At 54.9% G+C, this 22,169-nt stretch overlaps 6 protein-coding genes across 6 annotated transcripts; 4 read left to right on the top strand and 2 right to left on the bottom strand.

Annotated features, from left to right (window-relative positions):
* The first annotated feature begins 365 nt into the window (after positions 1 to 365).
* IE81DRAFT_322129 (hypothetical protein) lies at positions 366 to 2,827 on the top strand. Its single transcript, XM_025513543.1, has 7 exons — positions 366 to 1,109; positions 1,220 to 1,322; positions 1,450 to 1,497; positions 1,572 to 2,076; positions 2,149 to 2,208; positions 2,275 to 2,371; positions 2,447 to 2,827. The coding sequence occupies exons 1-7, from the start codon at positions 755 to 757 to the stop codon at positions 2,617 to 2,619; spliced, it is 1,341 nt and encodes a 446-aa protein (XP_025370880.1). The 5' UTR covers positions 366 to 754; the 3' UTR covers positions 2,620 to 2,827.
* A 297-nt stretch (positions 2,828 to 3,124) lies between these two features.
* On the bottom strand, positions 3,125 to 3,626 carry IE81DRAFT_346319 (hypothetical protein; the record flags this gene model as incomplete). The annotated part of the gene is made up of 3 exons (XM_025516027.1): positions 3,125 to 3,218; positions 3,328 to 3,496; positions 3,593 to 3,626. 3 exons carry the CDS (start codon positions 3,624 to 3,626, stop codon positions 3,125 to 3,127), a joined length of 297 nt encoding a protein of 98 aa, XP_025370879.1.
* Positions 3,627 to 4,400: 774 nt separating this feature from the next.
* On the top strand, positions 4,401 to 11,045 carry IE81DRAFT_322127 (hypothetical protein). Its single transcript, XM_025513542.1, has 11 exons — positions 4,401 to 4,802; positions 4,900 to 5,443; positions 5,531 to 6,416; positions 6,484 to 6,779; positions 6,846 to 7,931; positions 8,005 to 8,034; positions 8,113 to 8,250; positions 8,324 to 8,664; positions 8,733 to 9,561; positions 9,627 to 9,788; positions 9,856 to 11,045. The coding sequence occupies exons 1-11, from the start codon at positions 4,735 to 4,737 to the stop codon at positions 10,897 to 10,899; spliced, it is 5,424 nt and encodes a 1,807-aa protein (XP_025370878.1). The 5' UTR covers positions 4,401 to 4,734; the 3' UTR covers positions 10,900 to 11,045.
* Positions 10,940 to 12,123, bottom strand: IE81DRAFT_322126 (hypothetical protein). Its single transcript, XM_025513541.1, has 2 exons — positions 11,680 to 12,123; positions 10,940 to 11,586 (listed from the first exon to the last, which is right to left on the bottom strand). The coding sequence occupies exons 1-2, from the start codon at positions 11,828 to 11,830 to the stop codon at positions 11,138 to 11,140; spliced, it is 600 nt and encodes a 199-aa protein (XP_025370877.1). The 5' UTR covers positions 11,831 to 12,123; the 3' UTR covers positions 10,940 to 11,137.
* Positions 12,124 to 13,230: 1,107 nt separating this feature from the next.
* On the top strand, positions 13,231 to 16,827 carry IE81DRAFT_66491 (hypothetical protein). Its single transcript, XM_025517526.1, has 10 exons — positions 13,231 to 14,847; positions 14,920 to 15,468; positions 15,569 to 15,572; positions 15,650 to 15,830; positions 15,910 to 15,980; positions 16,061 to 16,259; positions 16,343 to 16,360; positions 16,424 to 16,450; positions 16,532 to 16,551; positions 16,647 to 16,827. The coding sequence occupies exons 1-10, from the start codon at positions 13,455 to 13,457 to the stop codon at positions 16,759 to 16,761; spliced, it is 2,577 nt and encodes an 858-aa protein (XP_025370876.1). The 5' UTR covers positions 13,231 to 13,454; the 3' UTR covers positions 16,762 to 16,827.
* Positions 16,828 to 19,977: 3,150 nt separating this feature from the next.
* On the top strand, positions 19,978 to 21,414 carry IE81DRAFT_66479 (hypothetical protein). The gene has a single exon (XM_025517525.1). The coding sequence runs from the start codon at positions 20,046 to 20,048 to the stop codon at positions 21,150 to 21,152; it is 1,107 nt and encodes a 368-aa protein (XP_025370875.1). The 5' UTR covers positions 19,978 to 20,045; the 3' UTR covers positions 21,153 to 21,414.
* The last annotated feature ends 755 nt before the right edge of the window (positions 21,415 to 22,169 follow it).

Below are 22,169 nucleotides of genomic sequence, written 5' to 3'. Positions count from 1 at the left end.
CGCGGTCAGTACCCAGGTCAAGTGGTGCGCACGACGTCGTGAGTCAAAGTATAATCGCGGCGAACCAGCTGGCAATTAAGCTCCGGGTGGGCGGCCTCTTTCTGTGTGCGTGCACGCGCCTCGCCGCGCCGTGCAGCAGGGGTCGAGCAAGCTATATATGGTACTGTATATGCACACGCAAATTTCCTGCCGCGCTGCTGCTGCTGCTGCCTATAGCTGATTCTTAATCGCGCTCCCTGCATGCAGATCCGAGCTCGCGAGGCTGAGAAAAGCCTTGCGGTTTACCGACGGGATGGTCAAAGTCGCGAGCCGAATTAGCCGCGCGAGATCAATCAAGAATGAAATGTGAATCATTGTAGAATTCACGATTGTCACATCCATGCATTCACGAGTCTCACTCATCTCATGCATCTCATGACTGGGAACTGCGACTGCCTTGCACACTCGACTCTACCGCCTCGTCTACGATCTCGCTCGCTTCCATCCACGCCGACATTCGTCGATAGCGCTCGTCACTCTTGCCCTTTCCCGGCTGCCTTCACAGCAACATACTTCGGATCACAGGTGCGACTGCCCTGAGGCTCACTTGTCAACCCCATTTGGACCGAGTTTTCGCATTCACAGGCCAATTCATCGAACGTGCCACTGGCGCAAGACAAAGAGTTGGGAAGCCTACCCATTTCCAATCTCCACCTTTTTGCACGAAGTAGAGGAGACCTGATCCATCCCATTTCGAAACGCAGCGTGCTGTACGATGATCCGCTCACCGACCAGCTTGTTGTCTGGCGGCTCGCGCGCAAAGAGTGCGAGTCTAGGAGCAGCCGGTGCAGCCGGTCTATCTCTGCGAGCGCAACTGTCGGCGCGAAGTCGAGTGACCAACCTAGGCGTCGTCTTGCTGCTGGCTGTAGCTTGCGCTTCTCTTTTGCTCAACCTTAGATATGCTATTGCGGGTTCTAGACATGTCAGGGGCTTACCCCCGCCTGGATTCGGATCGTGGGAGAGCTTCCACGGTCTTACGCCTTCCACACTGCTTGACAGCCTACCGCCTCCAGCAAAGGGCGCCGATGCGCTCAATCACCTGGTCATTGTGACCGGTCATGCCGTCTGGGGTGAGTCTTCTCCAAAGTGCGCAGCGCACACGTCAGCCCTAGCACTGCTGTGGGCCCACGGATAGACGCAATGGGAATGCTCATCGTTGCTCCTTGTCCTCGCTCTACAGCTGGTTGCGACTTCTCTGGTCGGGAAAATGACGAGAATTGGGTGCTGGAGAGTTGGCAGAGAGGTGGCAGCACGAGGACATTCTGGAAGCACATTGAAAAAGGGTGAGCAACCATGGGAGCGAGCTCAAGTGGCGCTCAGACGAAGGCAGCATCTCAGCTTGAAGCTCGTTGCATCTTGCGAGAGAGATGCAGCCAATCGCTGACCTTTCTGGCCGCTCGCCGCTTCTAGAGTGGAAATCGCTGATGCAGATCCGACAGCCCTTCTTGTCTTTAGCGGGTGCGCATGCAGCTGGTTATCTTCAATAATGAGGACAGTGAATGCTGACCGCATCCTGATTGTGGCGCACGCAGAGGCCAGACCAGACCGACATCCCTTCAGACAGAAGGCGAATCATACTTTTCTCTTGCCGTCTCGTCAGGTATGCGGCTGCCCGTCTTGCCTGGATTCAACTTCTCCACACATGGACCAGGTCCTGGGGAAGCAAAGTCGTCCAAAAAGATCACTGCAGAGGCGAGCGAGATTCTGGGCAGGGTCGGTGCTGGCGCACAAGCCAATGCTGGTGTGGCGGTAGCAAAGGGACTGCAGGGTGTACGCATGACCACGGAAAACTTTGCTATGGACAGCTTCGAGAACCTGCTCTTCTCCATTGCTCGCTTTAGAGAATTTACGGGACGCTTCCCGATTCGTATCACCGTGGTGGGTTATGGCATGAAGAAGAGCAGATTTGAAGACCTCCATGCCAAGGCTCTCAGGTGGCCTGTCAAGTCGTTCGTTGGAGGTCAGAGGCGCTTCCACTATGTTGGGATCGACGATGATGGCAACGAGGCAGACATCAAGGCGGAGTATGACGGAGAGGTAAGGAGTGGTTTTGGTGCATTGTGCGACTCCGAAGACTGTGCTAAATAGGCCACATTCCTTTTCATGCAGAAAATCAAGACGTATCCCATGTTCGAAAAGGACATGTATGGCTGTCATGGTCGCTTACTCGTGAGTAGCTCGTGACAAGCCAGACCAGTGCAGAAGCTTCTTCTCACGCTCGCTCTCACCTCATAGGACAAGCGTCGTGCGAGAAACCCTACAAGAAGGTTCCACTCTTACTTCTCTGGCGCCCCCGAGATTGCGGATCTTTTGGACTGGTGTCCACCCGATGGTACGTCAGAGTGCACCTTTCGCGAATACACCTCGGGCTGATGTTCTTCTTCCTGCAACCTGATCCGGCAATCAGGTCTTGGTCTGCAAGGCATCTACGTCGAGTCTTTGCCCTGGGACCGAAGAGCGAATCCCACATCTGGATGGGGTCGGGGCACAAAAGCGTATCAGGAGGAGCAGAAGAAGAAGCATGTGGCCAACCTCTTGCCGGATAGTCGTTGGCTGGAGTATGGCAGAGAGAAGCAATGAGGCGCAAGGCGCCAATATCGAGCGTTCCGATGAAGCTGCGGCGCTGGGTTTATCCACCTCTCCAGCGTCTCTTTCGGAGACCCTTGAATCCCTGCATGGTTGTATTTACATGAGTTGACAACGCGCAAAGATTCCTATTCAGTTTCAGCTTTTCTCAGCGACTGATGAGGAGCACCTCATGGCAAGTCGACAGTCCCGCCCTACACTTCAAAACCATGTGACTGCGACCAGAGGACACGATGACTTGTGACGTTGTTTGTGGCATTTCAAAAGCCCTAGTGGCAAAACATGGCTGCTTCTAACGCATTCTTGCGCCATTTACGCATGGGCAGGTCTACTAGCCTTGATGCGCCTGCTCAACTTTGCGAAAGTCGTGCTTCACGCCTGCGGAGCAGCGCTAGCCAATGATTGCAGATCGCTCGACCCTCATTTTGACATGCAGAAGTTTTTCACTCCCTGTGATGACAGCATTTGCTAGTCCAGCCCCATGCTTGCAATCCTCTGCTTAGTAATGGCGTACGGGTAAGATGGGCTCCGCCCTGATTTCTGACAAGTCGCTAGCCTTGTCCTTTTCAGCGTCAAACTCTGCTATCACCGATCTGCGGCGGGGGGGAGAGCACGGAAGAGTCAGATCTGAAGCATCAATTGATGATCTTCATCTGCTGATCGCAAGCATTGTTGGAGCTCTTGCCTTGCAGAAACACTCACACGGCATCTCCCTTCATCACGTAAAGACCCAAAGGTACAACTTCCACGCCCGCATCCATGCTATAAATTCTCTCTACGCTCCCGCTCAGGATGATCGACCCGTGAACATCAAAGCCTTGCAGTGTGCCGATGATGATGCGGCCATCCTGTGTCAGTGTGAGCACTTGCTCTATGAGCGCATACAGGTGGATAGGTCGGTCAGGAGCAGATAAGGCATTGTGCTTGTCAGACGACCCAGCGTCTAGCCGACGACCCGACTACTCACGCTGGAGGTAGCCTACGATTGCTTGGTTCGCCATGGTCGAAATGAAAGCTCGAGACTAGTCCCGGACCTCAGCGTGCGGCAAAGCCCTAGTACTTGCTGAGCTTACCGAGTCCTTAATTACTGGTGAGTCATGCCTTTGTGCGGAGTGAGGTCGAATCCGTGCAGTTCACACGCGCGCACAGCCAGTTGAGCGTGATTCCACCTTCCGGTCGCTCGTTCCGCGAGTGACGCTTTGAGACCGGGGCTGTGCAACGTGAGATGCGTCGAAGTCAGGCTGTACAGTGTACTTCGTGGGCGCGGGCGCGGGGCCGCAACGGCCAAAGATTGAGGGATGAGAAGCGAGGATCGAGGGTGAAGAGTGTGAATGATCAAGCACCTGCTCCTGTTAGAAGGAGATGCAGGCTTCCTAGCGCTGATTCTCGCGTGCGCGTGTATGACTCGAATTCAGTCGGGCCAACGTGCTACGCAGATGGTCGATAGTGACTCGAACCGGCTTGCATGGAGTGCTGAGCACGAAAGGGGATTGGCAAGCAAGGATGATCGACTGGCTTTTGTTTCGTGATTGCTTGGTGATCGGATTCTTCTCCGCCCGTCATCCCGTTGCTCGGTGGCCGGTGCTGAGCCGGTGAGTGGTGCGCACAATATAATTAGCAGGCAAGACGCGTTCCACGGACGCAATGCCGCGGCTAAATCAAGTTGCAAAGCCGCTCTGACGCATCCTCGGGCGGCGTTGCAGCAAAAATAATAATAAATCACAATCGTGAATCTTGAATGAATTTGAATGCAGCCGCCACAGCAGGAGCGGCCACACGATGTAGAGCATCACGCAGGCTCAGACTCTGATGAGTCGCTCATATTTGAACGCTTTCTTCATCTCTCCATGGCCTCGCAGCCCTTCGACTGCGAAGTATCTTGCCTTGTTTGCCTCGTTTGAAAAAGAAGACAGCTGCGCTCGCTCTCGCCCCTCCCCCCACCCTTCCGCCACGTCACACCTCGCGCTCGTTTGCAACTTAGGTACCGCATCCAGCCTGCTGTGCTAATCGCAGCAAACGCGCCAGCATCTGCAACGATCCATCGAGTCTTCCATCATCGTAGAGCCGTCGTCATTCACCAGGCCGCTCGACCACTCGAGACAATACTTTATGGCAATCGCTTCGTGTCCACGACCCTTTTGGGGGGACGAAGACTTCACACAATGCTTTCGGGACAAGTAAGTCGGGTCTTCGCACATTCCACTCGTGAACATCCATCAGAGTGTCTGATCCAGCTCTGCGGCTGACCTTTGGGTCCGCGTGCCTCGGTCGCAGCTACATCAATCGGCTCTTGCCTTTGCTCGTAGTGAGCCTGTCTATGCTGGTATTGCTGGGCAGAAGTCTGGCATCTCAGTCGCGAAAACGGCGCTCACGTGGTGCTGTTGCAGGCCTTGACCCTGCAGCATCGTCATTCACCATCCAGAATGACCGGGCGCCCTATGGCCCCGAGGCGAATGCGACATCTTCGCGCATCAGCACTGGCATCTTCGCGCAGAAAGTACCCTTTCCAAAGAGGATTCTGTACTCGCTGCTGCCCTGGAACGCTTCCCGCCTGACACAATGGGCCCCCAAGCAGCACGTGGACGCCAAGGGAACCCAAATGGCGGCTGCTCAGCTGCTAGTCTGGCAAACTGAGAACGCGGTGGTGATCAACGAGGTCCATCGCTCCTCCACCAATGCAACCACACTAAAGCAACAACAGCTTGATCGCAAGTCGGAGCTAGCAAAAAGGGTCATCGAAAGCTTGGGAGGCGTGTTTGCTGCTGCTTTGTACGCTGCCGATATCTCCGCGCAAAGATGGGCGTGGGTGGTCTTGTGGGTGAGTCGCAAGCGGTGGGTGCCTCCGCTCAGCGGTCCGGCTGACCCCTCTTCCACTGACTTTGAACTATTTGCCACGACGTCTCAGAGCTACATTGCTCTGCTAGGAACGCTTTCGCTCGCGACGCGTCGCGCTCTCTTCGCGCACAAGGCCGTCCTAATACTCTTAGCATTCGCAGTCTCCATTCTCAATCTGCGTTCAAGAGTTCTTGATGAAGAGCGCAAAGCTTTGCCGGTGGCGCAAGTGATGGTGAGCGGACTTCTAGCGCTGCCTACACTGTTTGCTCCACTGCATGGAAAGCTTCCACGCAGACTCAAAGCGATTCATGCAACCATGACTGCGCGCAAAGATTTTGCAGAGCCCGGTACAGCGCTGCCGAGCCCGCGCTTAGACGCTCTGGATGAGGCACCTATTTCCGGGGTTGACGAGGAGACTCCTCTACTTGCCGCCGCGGCTCCGCAAGGCAGTTTGAGGCACGAACCACATGGACCCGAGCTGTCGAACGCTCGTCCAGAGCCTCGAGTGGAAGATGATAGACCAATACCAAGTGCCCCAGCTGAGCCGGTCCCATCACCAGAAAATCGCGCCAGTCTCTACTCTCGCGCCGCGTTTGGCTTCGTCACGCCCTCGATTGTACGTCACTACAAGGAGCAATTCACTCCGGAGACTGTCCCGGATCTTCCTCCCGCCGATCGTGCAGCAGCTTGCGTGGCAAGCTTTCGCGCTGGCGGCACCCGCGCAGATGCTGATGACCAAGATCACCAACAACTCGCGCCCAGCTCAGCGCCTTTGGTCTGGCGATTGCTTTCGCATTTCAAGGGTCAGCTCCTGTTGCAGCAGATTTTTGCGTTCATCGCTGCGGTAGCCACCTTGACCCCTCCTATCGGCCTGCGGCTCATTCTGAGCTACATTGCGGAGCGCGATGCAAGCAAGCGAGGCTCGCAAGAGCCACGAACGAGCTTTCACATGGCCCGTGCGTATTGGACCTCGCTGCATCGTTGAGAAATTACAGGAGCTGACGTATGCTGGGCCGTCAACAGTCCTGTTCGTGGCCTTTCTCGGTCTTGGACAGGTCACGGCATGCGTCACCAATTCGCAGGCTCTGTGGGTCGGGCGCCGCATCTGCATTCGCCTCAGAGCCATTCTCATCTTTGAAATCATCGCCAAAACACTGAGGCGACGAGAGCTAGCTGGAACCCGCAAAGTCGAGGGAGATGATGACAAGAAGAACCAAGGCGACGAAAGCGGCGATGATGGGAAAGGTCACGAGAAAGACTCGAATGAACCTGCCGATGCCGGCCAGGTTTCGAATCTTGTCTCAGTCGATGTGTTTAAGGTGAGTCCCGCATTGTACATGCATTGGTCAGCGATGTTTTACTGATGTCGAACGAGTCGATCACAGGTCAGCGAGATCGGAGCCTACCTCCACTTCCTTTTCCCGCAAGCACCTATTGAGCTTGGCTTGGCGTCCTATCTACTGATCCGCCTACTGGGTCCAAGTGCAGTCATTGGTCTGGGCGTTCTGCTGCTTAGCGTACCTCTTCAGACCTTGACGGCACGATGGTTCACGAGGGTCTCGGATGAGCTCTTGCGCGCAACAGACAAGCGTCTGAACTTGACAACAGAGGTACTCAACTGTATGAGAACCATCAAAATGTTCCACTGGGAGAGAGCTTTCGAACACAAACTCAACGAGACTCGAAATGCAGAGCTTAGAGTCTTGCTTAAGCGCGCTGTTGCGTGGCTTGCGAGTGCTTTGTCGTACTTCGGAGCGCCGATGCTCGTCACTTTGGCCACGTTGACAGTGCACACGCAAGTATTTCACAATCCACTCCCTGCAGAGACGGCCTTCACAGCCCTGGCACTATTCAACGCTCTTCGGAGTCCCATCGACACTCTGCCGGACATGATCGCCAATATCCTCTCTACCTTCGTGTCCTTACGTCGCATTGACCGATTTTTGGCGGAGCAGGAAACAAGCAAGTATGAGCAACTTTCACCTGAATACCCGGACGACCCCTCGCAAGGTTCTGGATCTCGGGTCGGATTTTCGAAGGCGCGCTTCACCTACGACTACGAGGCCGATTTTGACGAGCTCGACGAGGATGCACCTGTGCCCTTCTGCCTCGAAGTGGATGTTCAATTCCCCGAAGCTCTCAGTCTTGTTGTTGGACCTGTGGGGTCGGGCAAGACCACCTTGCTGAATGCGTTGCTCGGAGAATGTCGACAGCTAAGTGGAAGGGTCTACTGCCCTTGTCCTGTTGCCCGCGCTCTGGTGCGGCCCAATCCTCGAACCGGTCTCAGCGAGACCGTGGCGTACTGTCCGCAGACTCCTTGGCTCATAGGAACAACTGTGAGGGAGAATATCCTCTTTGGCAACAAGTTCAACGAGCAGAGATACGAAGCAGTCTTGAAAGCTTGCGCGCTCGAGGCAGATCTCAAAGTTCTGGAGTACCACGACCTGACCGAATGCGGCGAGCGTGGCGTGGTGAGTCATGGCGTTCTGTACAGCATCGTCTGTATCTCGACGCTCATCCTGCCCTTCCTTGAAACCTATGAAGGCTCTCTCCGGAGGGCAAAAAGCGAGAATCGTAAGTAGAGACAGAGAGAGGCCTTAGCTGACGTCGGATTAACGGAGCTGAGCGCTGAGATTCCCCACGTTCGACCAGGCGCTTGCTCGAGCACTCTACTCCGACGCTCGATATGTACTGATCGATGACGCGCTCTCAGCTGTTGACGCACATACCGCCAAATTCCTCTATCTTCACTGTTTGAAGGGGCCGCTCATGCAGGGTCGGACTGTCATCGTGAGTGATCGACCTCGAGTCGCAGAGACAAAGCAGTGTTTGCTGACTCCTCACCTGGCTCCTCCCCTTGAAGATGGTTACGCACGCTGTCGCTTTGTGCTTGCCTGGCGCATCGTTCGTCGTTGCCCTTGAAAATGGCCGCGTTCAAGCAGCGGGGAGCCCCGCGGAAGTGCGCGCTTCGGGCGCATTAGACGACGAGATCTCGAATGGGGGAGAGGCAGCGACTGAAGAAGGCGAGAAGGAGCAAACGATCGAGGAGCTCGATGAGGGCGTCCGTGCCGCAGAGCGCGCTGAAATCAGGAAGAAGCAGGCGATGAAGAAGTCTCACGTCAATGAAGAGACGTACGCCAAAGGAAGCATCGGCTTGGGATCTTACAAGCTTTACTTGCGTTCCTTTGCAAAGACCTTGACAGGGTGAGTGTTCTGAATTGAGGCCGTCGTTCAAGACTTCCTTTAAGCTGACAATTCCTTCCTCGCTCCAGTCTCGCCCTTTTTTGGATTGTCACAATCGTCGTCTTTGTCACCGTTAGGGCGACAGATGTCAGTGCCGCAGCGTGGCTACGTCGATGGGCAGCGCTATACAGCGGAGGCCAGACAGAGGCCACGAGCTCTGTGACTGCCGCATCTGCGACGCCTTGGCATAGTTTCTACTCGGCTCAACCGCTCATATTACCTCCGGTTAAAGCCCTTCAGAATGCCGCAAGTGCAGCAATGCAGCTACCCAGCTTGAACGCCGCACGAGCGCTCGCCGCGCCAGACCCGACAACATTGTCGCAACCATCGCAAGATCTGACGACATATTATCTCAGCATCTATGCGATTTTGATTGGATTGTATATTCTGCTCTGTCTCGTCAGAGATGCCTTAAGCCAATTGGGAGCGCTGTCAGCGTCTCGCGAGCTCCATCAGCGCTTGCTCTCCGCGATCCTCGCCGCGCCTCTTCAATTTTTTGACAAGACACCTGTAGGAAGGATTGTCAATCGTTTTTCAAAAGATATTGAGACCATCGACCAGGAAGTCGCCAGCACGCTGTGCTTCTTCGTCGACGTCGTATTGCAGGGAACCACAATCCTCGTGGTCGCCGTCTTTGCAGTCCCAGCTTTCATCGGCGCTGCTGCCCTGGTCGTCGCCACGACCTACTTCATCGGCAGGCTCTACTTGACCCCTTCTCGCGACCTGAAGCGTCTCGAGTCCATCTCCAGGTCTCCAATCTTTACCCTGGTCGGAGAGGTGCTCTCTGGCGCCGTCGTCATTCGAGCGTGGGGAGACGCGACTAGATTTACCCGCCACTGCTTGAGGCTTGTAGATAAGGTGAGCACACAGCCATCGGGTTTATCGACAGGGTCATTGACGATGGCTACGTTCTTTGTTGCTAGACAAACCGCCCCTTCTTCTTCCTGTGGTTGTGTAATCGCTGGCTCGCTGTCAGAGTTGACACAATGTCTGCGGTAGTAACCGTTGGCATTGCCGCTTTCCTTGTTGCCAATGAGCGAGTAGACGCAGCTCTGGCTGGCTTCACCCTTAGTTTCAGTATTCAAGTGAGCCCTGCTGCAATTCATGCTACCCACGCGCTTCACCTAGCTCACGCTCACGCTCCTTCGACAGCTTGTCGACGCAGTGCTTTGGATCTTGCGCATGGCTGTCGCAGCCGAGATCGAAGCCAATTCTGTTGAGCGGTTGGAAGAGTACATGAAGCTGGCGCCAGAGGAGCCTGCAGGCGCAGGTCGGGAACCCCCAGCTGCGTGGCCTACAGACAGCGCTCAAATCGTCATCGAGAATCTCTGCGCTCGATACGCGCCCGAGCTTAAGCGCGTTCTTGATGGTGTTTCTTTCCAAGTGAGGGCTGGAGAGAAAATTGGGATCGTGGGGCGCACAGGATCAGGCAAGAGCACCCTCATTCTGGCTCTTCTACGCTTCCTGGAACGCGAAAGGGGCAGCATCACTATCGAGGGCATCGATGTAAGCGACGTGCCACTCGCCACTCTCCGTGATCGCCTAACAGTGATCCCGCAAGACGCACAGCTCATCAGCGGTACCGTCCGCTTCAACCTCGACCCGATGAATCGCTGCGGTGACGCCGAAATATGGGCAGCACTGGAGCGCTGTCAGTTGGCATCTCGCAACACCTCTGCTGCGTCAAGGGCTGCAAGTCGCGCGGCGAGTAGGGCAGCAAGCCGTGCAGCATCGCCAGTGCGCGAGCCAGAGGATGGCGCATCAGAGGACGACGCCTCGACCACGGTGGTGACCAGTCTGGACATGAAGGTCAGCCAGGGAACCCTTAGTGCTGGTCAACGACAGCTCATGGCGCTAGCTCGTGGACTGCTCAAACTTCGTGACTCGCCGATCCTGTTCTTGGACGAATCGACAGCAAGTCTAGACGCTGCTTCGGATGCTGCTTTCCAGCGCACGATCCGCGAAGAGCAGGCGAGCCGGCGCCTCACAGTGCTGACTGTGGCTCATAGGCTCAAGACCATCATAGACTACTCCAAGGTGTTGGTCCTTGCCAATGGCAAAGTCTTGGAGTTCGATACCCCTGCAAATTTGCTGCGCAACGAGCACTCAGAGTTTAGAGCGCTATGCGAGAGGTCCGGAGAGATGGATCTCTTGAGAGACATGGCCTTCAATGCGGAGCGTGCTGAAACCACTTAGAATGCTGCTGTATAGACAATCAAACTCGCAGCACCAATGCTGATGATTTGTTAATGAATTGCACGACGTGGAGGAAAGGAGCGTGGCGTGCTTCGCGCTGCGCCGAAAGATTCAAAATAAACGCGGCGTGACATGGGCGGGTCTGGTATATTCGTGCCGCGAGATCTATGTTGAACGGATGGCAGGGAATGGGCCCTGGGTGGCCAGATGTCTTCAGTCGTGCACTGACACGAGAATGTCAAGTTTGTTGGGAGTCGAGTCCTGCTCCAGTGCCGGGTGCGTTGACGTCTGCTTGATATGTACCGTCCTGCACGGGGGCTTTGAGGGCGGATCCCGTGACTACCGAGTCCTGAGCTTGAATCTGAGTTTGAGCTGGGCCTGACGGCTGCGACTGCTCGTCGCGCTCCACGATTGCAGCTTCAAATAATTTTGGCAGTCTGGAATGGATCTTGACATACTTGTGCTTGACGTAGTGGTAGAAGAGAAAAGGGACGTGTACTCTTGCCACCTCTCGAAGCAGACTGCGTGGCGCTGCGCCTGGCTTGTCCGAATCGACTCTCTTGACGATCCATTGGGACTCTGCGTTGACATTCATAGGGGCGTTCCAGCGCGAGGTCATGCCGTCATCCCTGTACTCGAAGTGAGCGCTGAATTTGACTGTTGAAAACGCATTCAGTCGCTCGGTGACTGCATGGGCAAGGACAGCAACGAGCCGTGATGGTTATCGTCGTCAGCCTGCACTTCGATATCGGCTAATCCCTTGCATCTCGCGCTCCTCACTGTGGTACAGAGAGGCGTCGTTCGGATCCTGCCTTACTTCCACCATGTGGGAGGCCGTGTTGAGCATGGTAGGGGGATCGTGCAAGAATTGTATCACCTTGTCGAATTGCACCTCAATCTCTTCGGAATGCTCCCACCGGAAGACGACCATCTTGGAGGAGCGCGCTGTTTCTATTCTTTCTCGAAACGTATACTTATACGGGGCTGAGAATGGAGCTTCGAAGGTGTCTCCTGATGCCAAACTTGGACGGTCTGCCCATCAGTGCGCAACGAGGTAAACGCGTCCAACGATCGACAGCTGTGAGGTGTGTGCCCTTCGAGATGTCGCTCACAGTGCCTCTCCCCTTTCAAACATCGTAAAGCTTCGGGCTATGATGCACAATCCTTGTGTGTATAGCTAGGCGGTGATGGTGATTTGATACGTAGTTCGAGGATACTTTGACGCCGCCGCCTTCTCCCAGTTCCACACGAAAGATTCACGATTTGGCATGCGCCTACGTACTTTGATTCACGATTAATTGCCATGCACAATCACGCATCACGCATCGAATGAGCGCCGCTGCCTCCCGCGCGCGAGCGGAATAAACCGTTCGATGGCATTTGAGTGCGCGTTGTGTGTGCGTGCTGCATGCGAAGCAGGGGCGCGCATGATGTCAAGTCACGTGCATTGGGCCACACGACGTATTTTTGGATACAGCTGCTGTGTGGCTGGGGCAATGCATGCTGGCGGGGCCGCCCTTGATGGGTGGGTGGTGGGTGGTGGGTGCATGGGCCTCCCTCCGCATGCGCTAGGGTGCGGCCCTCCCGCCGCCGCCGTTGCAAGGCAGCCTGCTGACATGTGCAACACACACCATGCAGCTGGTGCAGTACTCTGTAACAGTCACGACTACTACTAGTAGTAGTAGAAGCTGACATCAAATGGGGTCAAATGCGCACAGCAGCTATACAATTTTGAAGTGACAGCAGACATGTTTGCGATAGTCGGGTGAAGCAGAGCAGAAATTTCAAGAGGTGGCCCGTGACGGTGGGCCACGATGACACAAATCGTGAGGTGCATCCCTTGCTTGGTCCTGATCGCGACGTGTGGCCGCGTTTTGCGAATGAGTATATGTATTTTAAATTGTGCTTGCAAAATGTGCTCGGGCCGGCTAGTACAGTGGGATGAGCCATCGACCTGCTGGAATTTCGACCCTTGAGCATAGGACTTTCGCTTCTGGTTGCATGACACCTCGCAATAGGGCTTGGTGCATCCCGGAGGGTTAGTCTTTTTGGTCCCTGCAGCAATTCGAACACCGTGCGGTGTCCACCGCCCACTCCACCACGTCATCGCCACTGGTATCACGAGTGTGAAGGTGCAAAGCGAGCAACAACCGATCAAACAAAGCGTCACTCACGACTCACGACCGCTCATCTAGCCCAGCTGTCTAAGTCTTCATCCGACGCGGAGGCCCTCCACACCACGCCAAGCCTACGCTCCCTCTTTGTCTACGTGAGCGCCCGGTACATGGATGCCGAGCTAAGTGCGGTTCGCGAAGGTTTGCGCAGCACCAGAGACTGTGTTCCTCGACAATCCCTAGTGCAACGAGAACGTCGTGGATACACAGCCAGTCGACCGCTCCGTATTCTCTCCCTGGTACAGGCTTTGGGCATTACGCGTTCCCAGGAGCACCTCCGTTTACAGCCTCTTCAACCATCCTCTCTGGCGCTTCGGAGCGTCCCGGAAGCTTCTTGCTCGCCCGCAGCCTTTTGGAAGCGCATTTTCACGAAATCTGATCATGTCGCGAGCGTCATCGACTGCTGATGACGCCTCAGGCAGCGAAGACGAGTTTGCGGAGGCGCAGCCCTCGCTAGCTGACGAACTTGCTGAGGATTCGCTTGTCAGGGTTGCTAATGGCGCAGAAGGGTCTGATCCGAAGCGCTCCTCAGGTGATGCCAAGCAGACAATCGATGCAGCGTCGAAAGTGCACCTGGGAAAGGATGCAAAACCTTCTGCTTTCCGAAGCCCTTCTCCAGTGAAGACCAATAGCCCGCCACGGGCCAAAGGCGCAGGGGTAGCTGCTCTCATGGAACGATTCCAAGGCGGAAGATCCACTCCTCCGTCAAGCGCACAGGCCAAGACGGCACCAAAACCTTCAGATGGAGAGCAACCCTCCTCCAGCGCGAGCTCGTCTGTCAAGCTCTCAGCCCCTACAGCCGTGGCACCACAAGAAATGAGCGACAGTGACGTTGAATCGCAAGTCATTGCAGACAAAGATGAGCTGCCGCCTTCTAAAGGCGCAACCTCGCTGTTGGATCCAGAAGAGACGATCAAGAACCCCTTTTCGAGCTCTAGTGGAGCTGCGACACCCATCGCACCTACCACGCCCGCTACGTCCACAGGTCCAGGCGCATTACAAAATGGCGCAGGAGAGGATGCCGCGGGTAGATCAACACCTACAAAGGAGTCTGCAGGTGGAAGTGGCAGCTCAGATCACTCAGTCACATCGAGCGCTCCTCCACAACGCTTCTCGACTGTCTCTGATGCTGGCCAAGCTTCCACGTCTCGATGGGCAGATGAAGCTGGAGTAGGCAGTGTCCCCACCGTCGGCTCCGACACTGCAGTGGCTCAGGGCGTTTCCACTTCGTCCGCGTCTGATCAGTCAGACGGCGCCGCAGAGACGCCGACAGGTCAGGAGGCGCGCTTCAGCAGGGTCAGCCTGACTAGCAGGGATGGAGATGCAAACGCTCCTCAACATTCGCGCAAAGCAAGCGATCGGCGAAAGACTGTCATGATGGGCGGCGTCTCCTTTGCACCAGAAGCTGGAAGCAGCGCGGCAAACACAGATGGCTCGGCGAGCTTCTTAGCACGGCAGACAGCTAGGATGAGTAGGGACGAAGAAGCAATAAGGAACAGCACAGACAGCGCGGAGAAGTTGAAAGAGAGCTTCGACAGGCTGCAGATGAGAGAGAAGAGGAAGAGCCTGCACGCGAAAAGCGATAGCTCCAGTCGGTCAAATGCTATCGAAGGAGGGACACAAAGCGCCGAAGCAGAGACCTCGAGCGCCGCCGTCTCGAATGAAGCCATTACGCCCTCGCGCTCTGGTGGCACCGATACCTGGGATGGTCCACCAGCAGAAGATCTTGGCGAAGAAGCCACAGATTGGGACTTTTGGGGCGGAGTCATGTCAAGTAAGTCTGCACAAGAAAGAGGCGTTTCGTCTCGTACAGCTGGCTGACAAACTGCCCGAACACTGCAAAAAGATTATCAAGAGGTCGCACAGACCCAGCCAAGGGAGCTTAGCCGCGCTATCCAAGCTGGCATACCTGCTGCATTGCGCGGGATGATGTGGCAGCTGATGAGCAGCAGCAAAAGCGAAGAGATGGAAATCGTCTACGCGTACTATCTCAAACAGACAACGCCACACGAGAAGAACATACGGAAAGACTTGGCACGTACCTTCCCCGAGCAAGAGTATTTCGCAGACGGCAAGGGAGTTGGACAAGAGAATCTCTTCAACGTCATCAAGGCCTACTCGCTCTTCGACGAAGAATGTGGCTACTGCCAAGGCATGCAATTCGTAGTTGGACCTCTGTTGCTTAACATGCCCGACGAAGAGGCCTTCTCCACGCTGGTTCGATTGATGAAGAGCTACGACCTGAGAGGGCACTTCATCGTGGGCATGCCGCGTTTACAGTTGCGCTTGTTCCAATTCGATAGGCTACTAGAGGAGCTCCTGCCTCTGCTGTATCGTCACTTGGTCCGTCAAGGTATCAAGAGCTCTATGTACGCGAGTTCTTGGTTCATGACTTGTGAGTCCGTGCTCTAGTATTGCTTGCGTTCAGATCGTAAGCGCTCATTCTCGACCGCTTTTGTCGATTGTCCACTCTTCAATCTGCTCTCGTCAAACAGTGTTGTAAGTCATCTGCTATCGCTCAGGCCTCTATTGGCGACTCGCGACTCACCTGCAATCACCTATTTTATTACATGCAGTGCCTATCGAATGCCACTCGGCATCATCTATCGAGTACTCGATTCGGTCTTCGCTGAGGGTATCGAAGCCCTCTTCCGCTTTGCGATTGCTTTGATGAAGAAGAACGAAGATCGCCTGCTCACTCTGGGCTTCGACGAAGCCATTCCGTTGCTGGCCGTCAACGTCGCAGATGTCTACAGAGTCAGTGGATGGGTCCTCTTGTTGACCACTGCCCTCTGAACTTCGCTCACTGACTTTCCAGAACCTCGCCATCCAACAGAGAGCAGACCCTCCAGGCTCAGAGCGCCTATCTGCGGGGAAAGCAGAGTATAGAGTCAACGAGTTTGTCAGGTGAGAGAGAGGCTCGTGGCAGCTGCGGTGCTCTGCATATCCTCTGAGACCCTGATTGAAATCTCTCTCGCCACATGTAGAGACGCTTTCCAAGTGCACATTACGCCTCTGATGTTGGACCAGTATGCGGCAGAATTTGAAGAGCAGGTCAAGGCTGCGAACGCGCATCGCAGGGAGGTAGAGGCCTTGAGGCTGGTCAATAGGAATTTGAGTGCCAAAGTCAAGGCCCTCGAAGAGCAGCTGACGCAGGTCAATGCAGAGCACGTCGACCTCGTCAAAGTGAGTCTTGCGCAGGCAATGTTGGATCTGCAGAGCATGGCCCATGCTGAGGTCACCTACTCCCTGTCACGCACTACTGCTAGAGCGTCGTCATGGCCAAGGTGAGTCAATTTCGCACAAATGCTCCATCAATTTCCGCTAATTCTCAATGTGCCTCATTACAGCTCGCAAAAGAGGAGATGGCCGAAGAGGTGAGTTGCGGAAGTCGGCTGGACGGTTTCGCCTTTTCTTACTCTGCAACCTGTTCACACGTCGCGGTCTACCTTGTGTAGCTGGTGCGATACAAGATGATGTGAGCACCCGGCCATAGTTCCGGCGACTCGTCGGATTGAAATGTTCGCAGGGTCACAGGCTGAATCTTGACTTGCCATTTTCTTTTGACCTAAGGTATGCGGAAGCTGCTCTGCTGGCTGATCAGTCGAGGGAGAATGGGCGATCACCCGGCTCGGAAAGGCCCCCTTCTCACCAAAATTGGCCTTCGGCTCGTCAAAGCAGCTCTTGATTCGGATGTCGACAAATCACTGTGAATTAGCGCAAACCAAGCATTGATGCATTTCTTTCCCAGCTCCAGCCTGAAAATGTTCAGAGCGAATTAGAAAGGCCGCAGTAGAGATGTGAAGGCTGACGACGAACTTCAAACACGTCGACCCCGAAGTGCAACTGACGAAAGACAAGTCAACCTCGAGACGTGCATCAGTCGGGATCCGCACGTTTGCACCGACACTTGCCGCGATGGGCGCTGGCATCGTAACACCCTTTTCTTTCTTGAGGGTTGTGCCTCGTGAAGGCAGTCCGACGCGCCAAGGTACGGCCCGGATCTTGTAGCGGTGATGGGTGTGGTGCGTATCAGGCGATGCAAAGGAGCACTCTCAAACTGTACGAGGGGTCCCGCTGGTCGAGAGGCGATAGAGAATCAAGAATGCTCTTCTGATCTGTTTCTGATGGAGATACCCGAGTCTTCTCGGATGCATCTCAATCCGCTTCGGCGCGCGAATATGGAGGGCAGCCGACGCAGCGGCTGTCTTCTTATGCATGGCAAGTCTTCGTCCCGTGATCGCGGCGCAGGCTGACAAGGGAGGAGGCGGCGGAGAGGAGGGAGGGATGTAATTGTTCATTTTTGGCATGTAAGATTGGGTCGAGACATGAGGCATTCTCATGCTATGTATGGCTGATGCTGGTGCGTGGTGGCGTCAGGAATTCGACGCATCATTGTAGCTATTGCAATGAGTTTTGAGCGCGAGAAAGATCTTTTGTCGCCGATCTTGATCTGCTGGCGTCGTACGTGAGCAAGCAGTATGGATGGGCAGCCTGCAACGGTAGCAAGGGAACTTACAAGCCCACATTTGCCCCCCCCCCCCCCCCCCCCCCCCCCCCCCCCCCCCCCCCCCCCCCCCCCCCCCCCCCCCCCAAGTCCCTGCCACCTACTTTCCTCCAATCAAGCCTCAGAGGTCGTGCTAGGTAAGGCTTGCTCTAAATGCGGGCACACGGTCATCGGGGAACTCTGTCAGGACGCGCCAATTTACGCGGTGCATGCCGCGAGGCCACGGTCCAGTTCCAACGTACGTCTAAATTCAGCCGCCACACATGCATTAATTGATACTTATATGTCTATATATCGATCATCGACGCCATATAGCCCGCTTCGGGGCTGACGAGAAGCACAAATGCGAATCATCCAAGAATCACCGCGCACGAATACATTATCCTATCCCGACCCATCGATATGTCTTGCCAAGATGCCGACCTGTCTCAAGACATTCTGAAGAGAAGCACCATAAAGGAGCATATGCACAGCGGCAATAATGATCGAGTACCACGGATGTCTCATCGCCATCTGTCCTGCCTCTTGACTTGCAGACATACGTGCTCCTCGATCACTTTTGGACCTATATATATGACTCACGACCATCCGGAACTGCAGACAAGGCGCGCATTTGCTTAATTGCGACTCATTGGCGCGGGTCTGCATGCAGGTGTAAACGAAGGACGGCATCGACGCCTGGCTTACTCGATCGGTCGACAGTCTGATCAGTCTCACGACCATCACGATTAGCCGACTGGCTTCGACAGCAACTATATTCTTGATTCATTCACGATTGGTGATTGTCCAATGAAGTACTTCAGGTACAATGTGATCGATCACGTGTGAGATGAAATGTGAATGCAACTCAAAATAACCTTGGTCAGTTCGCGCCACAACTCGCGATCCTTGCGCAGACTTGAGTGCCTTAGAGTGTAGATATAAGTCGCAGTCACTGAGTCTTGAGTCTTGAGTGTTGTGTCTCGGCAGATCTTGTAGACGAGAGGCAAGTCACGCGAGTCAGCATCGAGCTGCGACTCACGAGATCAATTTGCCCACATGCAGGCACAAAGCCGATCATTCACGATTGGAGCTGCTTGATCAAGACGATCGAGTCCAGGACGCAACCTCAACGCATGCGCTGGATGCACTGGGCTCACTCACCACCGACACCACTTCAATTTGAACGCACTCTAACTCGTGATCCACATTCAGATTTTATATTGTGATTGTCATGTATGTATGTACATGTGTGTAGATCATGGCGAAAATCGATACATCCCTGGCCGATGTTGCGCACGACTTGTCGATTCATTCGGGATTTCACGGTTCGGGTGTTCTGGTCTCAGTTGGAAGCGGTCGTGCATGCACAGATCGGCTGATTTGGTTAATCATGCTTTATTGCTCATCGCGATCGTAATTTACATTCAAGATATCAAAGGGATGTTGCGTGGACGTAAGTGCTGTGATGGGTGCGTTGTGGTACGGTACGGTGCGGCTGGTGCTGGTGCTGATAGTCTGACAGTGCTGCAACGACCCCCAATTCGTGCCGCCATTCGCATTTCTCTCGTCCATAGGTCAGGCACTTTCGCACGCGTCGATGACGATACAATGACTTGATTGTGATGACCAAGAATAGATGGATGTGCACGATCGTGAGGACATTTGTGTCGCAAGAGGAGGAGAGCAGTCCATGCATGCGCGCAACGATTTGAACGGAGCTGGCGTCTCCGCGGAGGGACGAAGAAGGAGCCCTTTTTGCAGGACGAAGAATCACGAATGAAGCATGTGCTGCTGGTGAATCGAATGGAGCGACTGCCCCCCTTTTGATGCAGGCGGAGCGATCGCGGAAGCAGAGCGGCGGAGCAGTCACGCGTGTGAGTCTCCCATCTGATGCTATGATTCAAGATGTTGTTTGCGACGCATCTGTCTAGCATCAACGGTTGCAATTTGAACAAGGTCTTGATTCAAGTTTTGATGCGCGTGACTTTGATTGAGCGAGATGATCTGACGGTCGCACGCGGCTGCAATTACAATTTGAATGTGCGGCGAGCGAATCAAGGGTGTGGCTCTATACCCGCACTTCGACTCGACTCCAGAAGACGTCTGCTGAAGCAGGTGAGTGGCGGCCGTCAAAGCAGCCAGGACGAGCGCTTGTATGGCCGTCGACGTGCGTACGTACAAGAGACCACCTTGAAGACTGACACCCGCCAGTCGGATGTTCTGGCTCGATCTCCATCAACCCTCAAGCATCAAGCATCATTGCCAACGCTGATATCATCTCGACAAGTCGACGCAATCACGCTAAGTTCATCGAAGACCAAGACAAGCATTCCGCAACTTCTCGAACCTACCGACAAGCGGGCAAGATGACGTGAGTCCAATCTTCATCGCGCGCTAAGCGGTGGCACAGGATTCGGCTGACAAGCAGGTTCCAACAGCTCTTACGTGGCTTGATCGCATTGCACAGTGACTCTGCAGATGATATGGTCGAGCAAGACTTGGCAAACCACCCCTTTGCTTCCTTGGACGACTTGAAAGAAGCCAAAGAAGGCGATCAGGCGTTACCAGCTATGGGGAAGGCGGAAGCTCCTCTGGAAGCCTCGGGCATTCCTGCAGATGCCTTTACCGACGATGGCATTCTTAAGAAGCCGTTGAACGCCTTTCGCATGTGGCTCAGGGATACTACTCGGAACCAGAGACTAGCGATGGCAGGTGAAGCGGGCTTCGAGCACAGTCACACGTTGACCTTGCAGAGTCGCGTCTTCAAAGAGTTGCTCGATCAGGACACCCGCAATGCCTATGCGGACCAAGCCCGGGCGCAGAAGTCTCTGTACAAAGAACGCGAGAGCATATTGAAGAGCGCCGGAATGCTTGATGCGCTGCGCCCTATGAGGAAGCGTCCCAGCAACGCCACAGCCGACTCGGCCAAATTTGCGGACGACGAGCGCGACAAGCAGTCTGACCAGCACGACTCCGAAGAAATCCTGATGGGCGATACGGCGCCCAAGAACCTTCCATTGGCCAAGCGCGGGAAAGGCTCGAAAGCGAGCAAGACTCCGACTGTCTTGAAGAGAGCGGTCAGATCCAATCCGTCCGCTCAGCTTGCTGGCAAACGCATCAAGATCAAAGGTCGCCCTTCCGGAAGGCCTGCTCCCACTGGCCTAGTCTGTTCGCAAGACCTCGAGCTACGAGTTCGCTCCAATGCTCTCGAAACGCCTCGAAATGACGAGGTAGCGATTGCGGATGCGCGAAGGCTATCTAGCTTAAGTGCGGCTGGCGTCTTTGTCAATCGTTCGAGTTGGTCACCGTCTGACCTGTCAACAAGCCAGACGACGATGCGTGGCAGCCAGCTTCCAGCCAGCAATCCTTGTTGGGGCCAGATCCCATGGGCCAACGACGGGACCAGTGGTTCCGCTTCTCCTGGCGATACGTCCATTATGGCTTATCCAACGCGAAACATTCGCCGAGCATCGTCTGAGCCCAGCTGCATGGCGTTCGAGTACATGTTTGCGGATGAGCCTCCAGAACCTTGTATCGACCTCGTTCCTGTGAGTACCAAGCAGGTGTCTTTGTCGCCGAAGTATTTCTGACGAGTAGACTGTCTTGTGCCTCCAGTCGCAGCCACTTGAGCAGAAAAAGCGACCACTCATAAAGAAGAAGAGACCGAACGATGGGACGTCGCCCCTTGAGCACATGCACGCTGCAGATATGTCTATGCAGTCCCAACTGCCGCATACCACGGACGATGGCGCACCACCTCTGCAACGCTTGATCGATCGTTACCAACGTCATCGCCAAGAATTTTCGGAGCAGGTCAGCGCAGCCAAAGAACACGGTTCCCCGATGGAGATGTCAGCGGCAAGCTCGTACCTTCCTTCGATCCCCATTGTTGGATCGGAGGACCTCATCCCCTCGACCAACATCATCGTCGACGATTGGTACCCGCCCACCTTTGAGGATCAAAGAGCAGAGGACTTTGAGCTGTTCGGACATCCTCGCCATGATGAAGACTTTTTCACTCCACACAACGACTTTGCCCTCGGTGCGAGGATGCGCTTCTCGCAGAGAGATCTCCAAGAAGGCTGTGGAGCTGGCGAGGAGATTGATCCCTTCTTAGCCTGGATGCCCGACTTGTCTACCACTCCAGAGAACGGCGACGCGGTGAGCGACATGCGTGGGGAGGATTCGCCGCTTGCTCAGAGCGCTTTTGCGCCGATTTGAGACGATCGGGGCCGCGCGAAGGGCGCAAAATGGATGCGTCAATCTGCTCCCTGCTTCAAATACGCCTCTTTTATCGTAGGCTTGATCGAAACACATCCGGCTTTCACGCCTTCTCATTTGAAAAGCCTGGCTGGTCTTACAACGCCCAAGTGCTCAAATTCTGACCCGCTCAAGAGAGCTTCCAGACCGTTCGTCTTTGTTGACACGCTCTTGTACCGATCCAATGTACTTACATGACTTGATAGCGCATCCCTGAAAAAATTTGTCCTCGGCGACGAGGATGACTGTGAAGAGAGAGGGCTACAGCGCGGCCGTCACCGTGAGCGACGGCACGCGACACCCACCGTGTACCATACAGCGGCAGACGCCAATCGTGAATTCACGTG

This window comes from Ceraceosorus guamensis (assembly GCF_003144195.1).
Source record: "Ceraceosorus guamensis strain MCA 4658 unplaced genomic scaffold IE81scaffold_17, whole genome shotgun sequence".
Classification (NCBI taxonomy): Eukaryota; Fungi; Basidiomycota; class Exobasidiomycetes; order Ceraceosorales; family Ceraceosoraceae; genus Ceraceosorus; species Ceraceosorus guamensis.
This window is presented reverse-complemented; position numbering and strand designations above follow the sequence as displayed.

What these genes read in the sequence shown, in the direction of transcription:
- IE81DRAFT_322129 (XM_025513543.1), top strand. Translation starts at nt 755, where the DNA reads ATGATCCGCTCACCGACCAGCTTGTTGTCTGGCGGCTCGCGCGCAAAG. An exon ending in TGGAAGCACATTGAAAAAGG is followed by an intron (nt 1,323 to 1,449) that starts GTGAGCAACCAT and finishes CGCCGCTTCTAG; the next exon opens with AGTGGAAATCGCTGATGCAG. An exon ending in GCTGTCATGGTCGCTTACTC is followed by an intron (nt 2,209 to 2,274) that starts GTGAGTAGCTCG and finishes CTCACCTCATAG; the next exon opens with GACAAGCGTCGTGCGAGAAA.
- IE81DRAFT_322127 (XM_025513542.1), top strand. Translation starts at nt 4,735, where the DNA reads ATGGCAATCGCTTCGTGTCCACGACCCTTTTGGGGGGACGAAGACTTC. An exon ending in ACACAATGCTTTCGGGACAA is followed by an intron (nt 4,803 to 4,899) that starts GTAAGTCGGGTC and finishes CCTCGGTCGCAG; the next exon opens with CTACATCAATCGGCTCTTGC. An exon ending in TGCAGGGTCGGACTGTCATC is followed by an intron (nt 8,251 to 8,323) that starts GTGAGTGATCGA and finishes CTCCCCTTGAAG; the next exon opens with ATGGTTACGCACGCTGTCGC.
- IE81DRAFT_322126 (XM_025513541.1), bottom strand. Translation starts at nt 11,830, where the DNA reads ATGGTCGTCTTCCGGTGGGAGCATTCCGAAGAGATTGAGGTGCAATTC. An exon ending in CGACGCCTCTCTGTACCACA is followed by an intron (nt 11,587 to 11,679) that starts GTGAGGAGCGCG and finishes TTGCCCATGCAG; the next exon opens with TCACCGAGCGACTGAATGCG.
- IE81DRAFT_66491 (XM_025517526.1), top strand. Translation starts at nt 13,455, where the DNA reads ATGTCGCGAGCGTCATCGACTGCTGATGACGCCTCAGGCAGCGAAGAC. An exon ending in TTGGGGCGGAGTCATGTCAA is followed by an intron (nt 14,848 to 14,919) that starts GTAAGTCTGCAC and finishes CACTGCAAAAAG; the next exon opens with ATTATCAAGAGGTCGCACAG. An exon ending in ACGTCGCAGATGTCTACAGA is followed by an intron (nt 15,831 to 15,909) that starts GTCAGTGGATGG and finishes GCCATCCAACAG; the next exon opens with AGAGCAGACCCTCCAGGCTC.
- IE81DRAFT_66479 (XM_025517525.1), top strand. Translation starts at nt 20,046, where the DNA reads ATGGTCGAGCAAGACTTGGCAAACCACCCCTTTGCTTCCTTGGACGAC.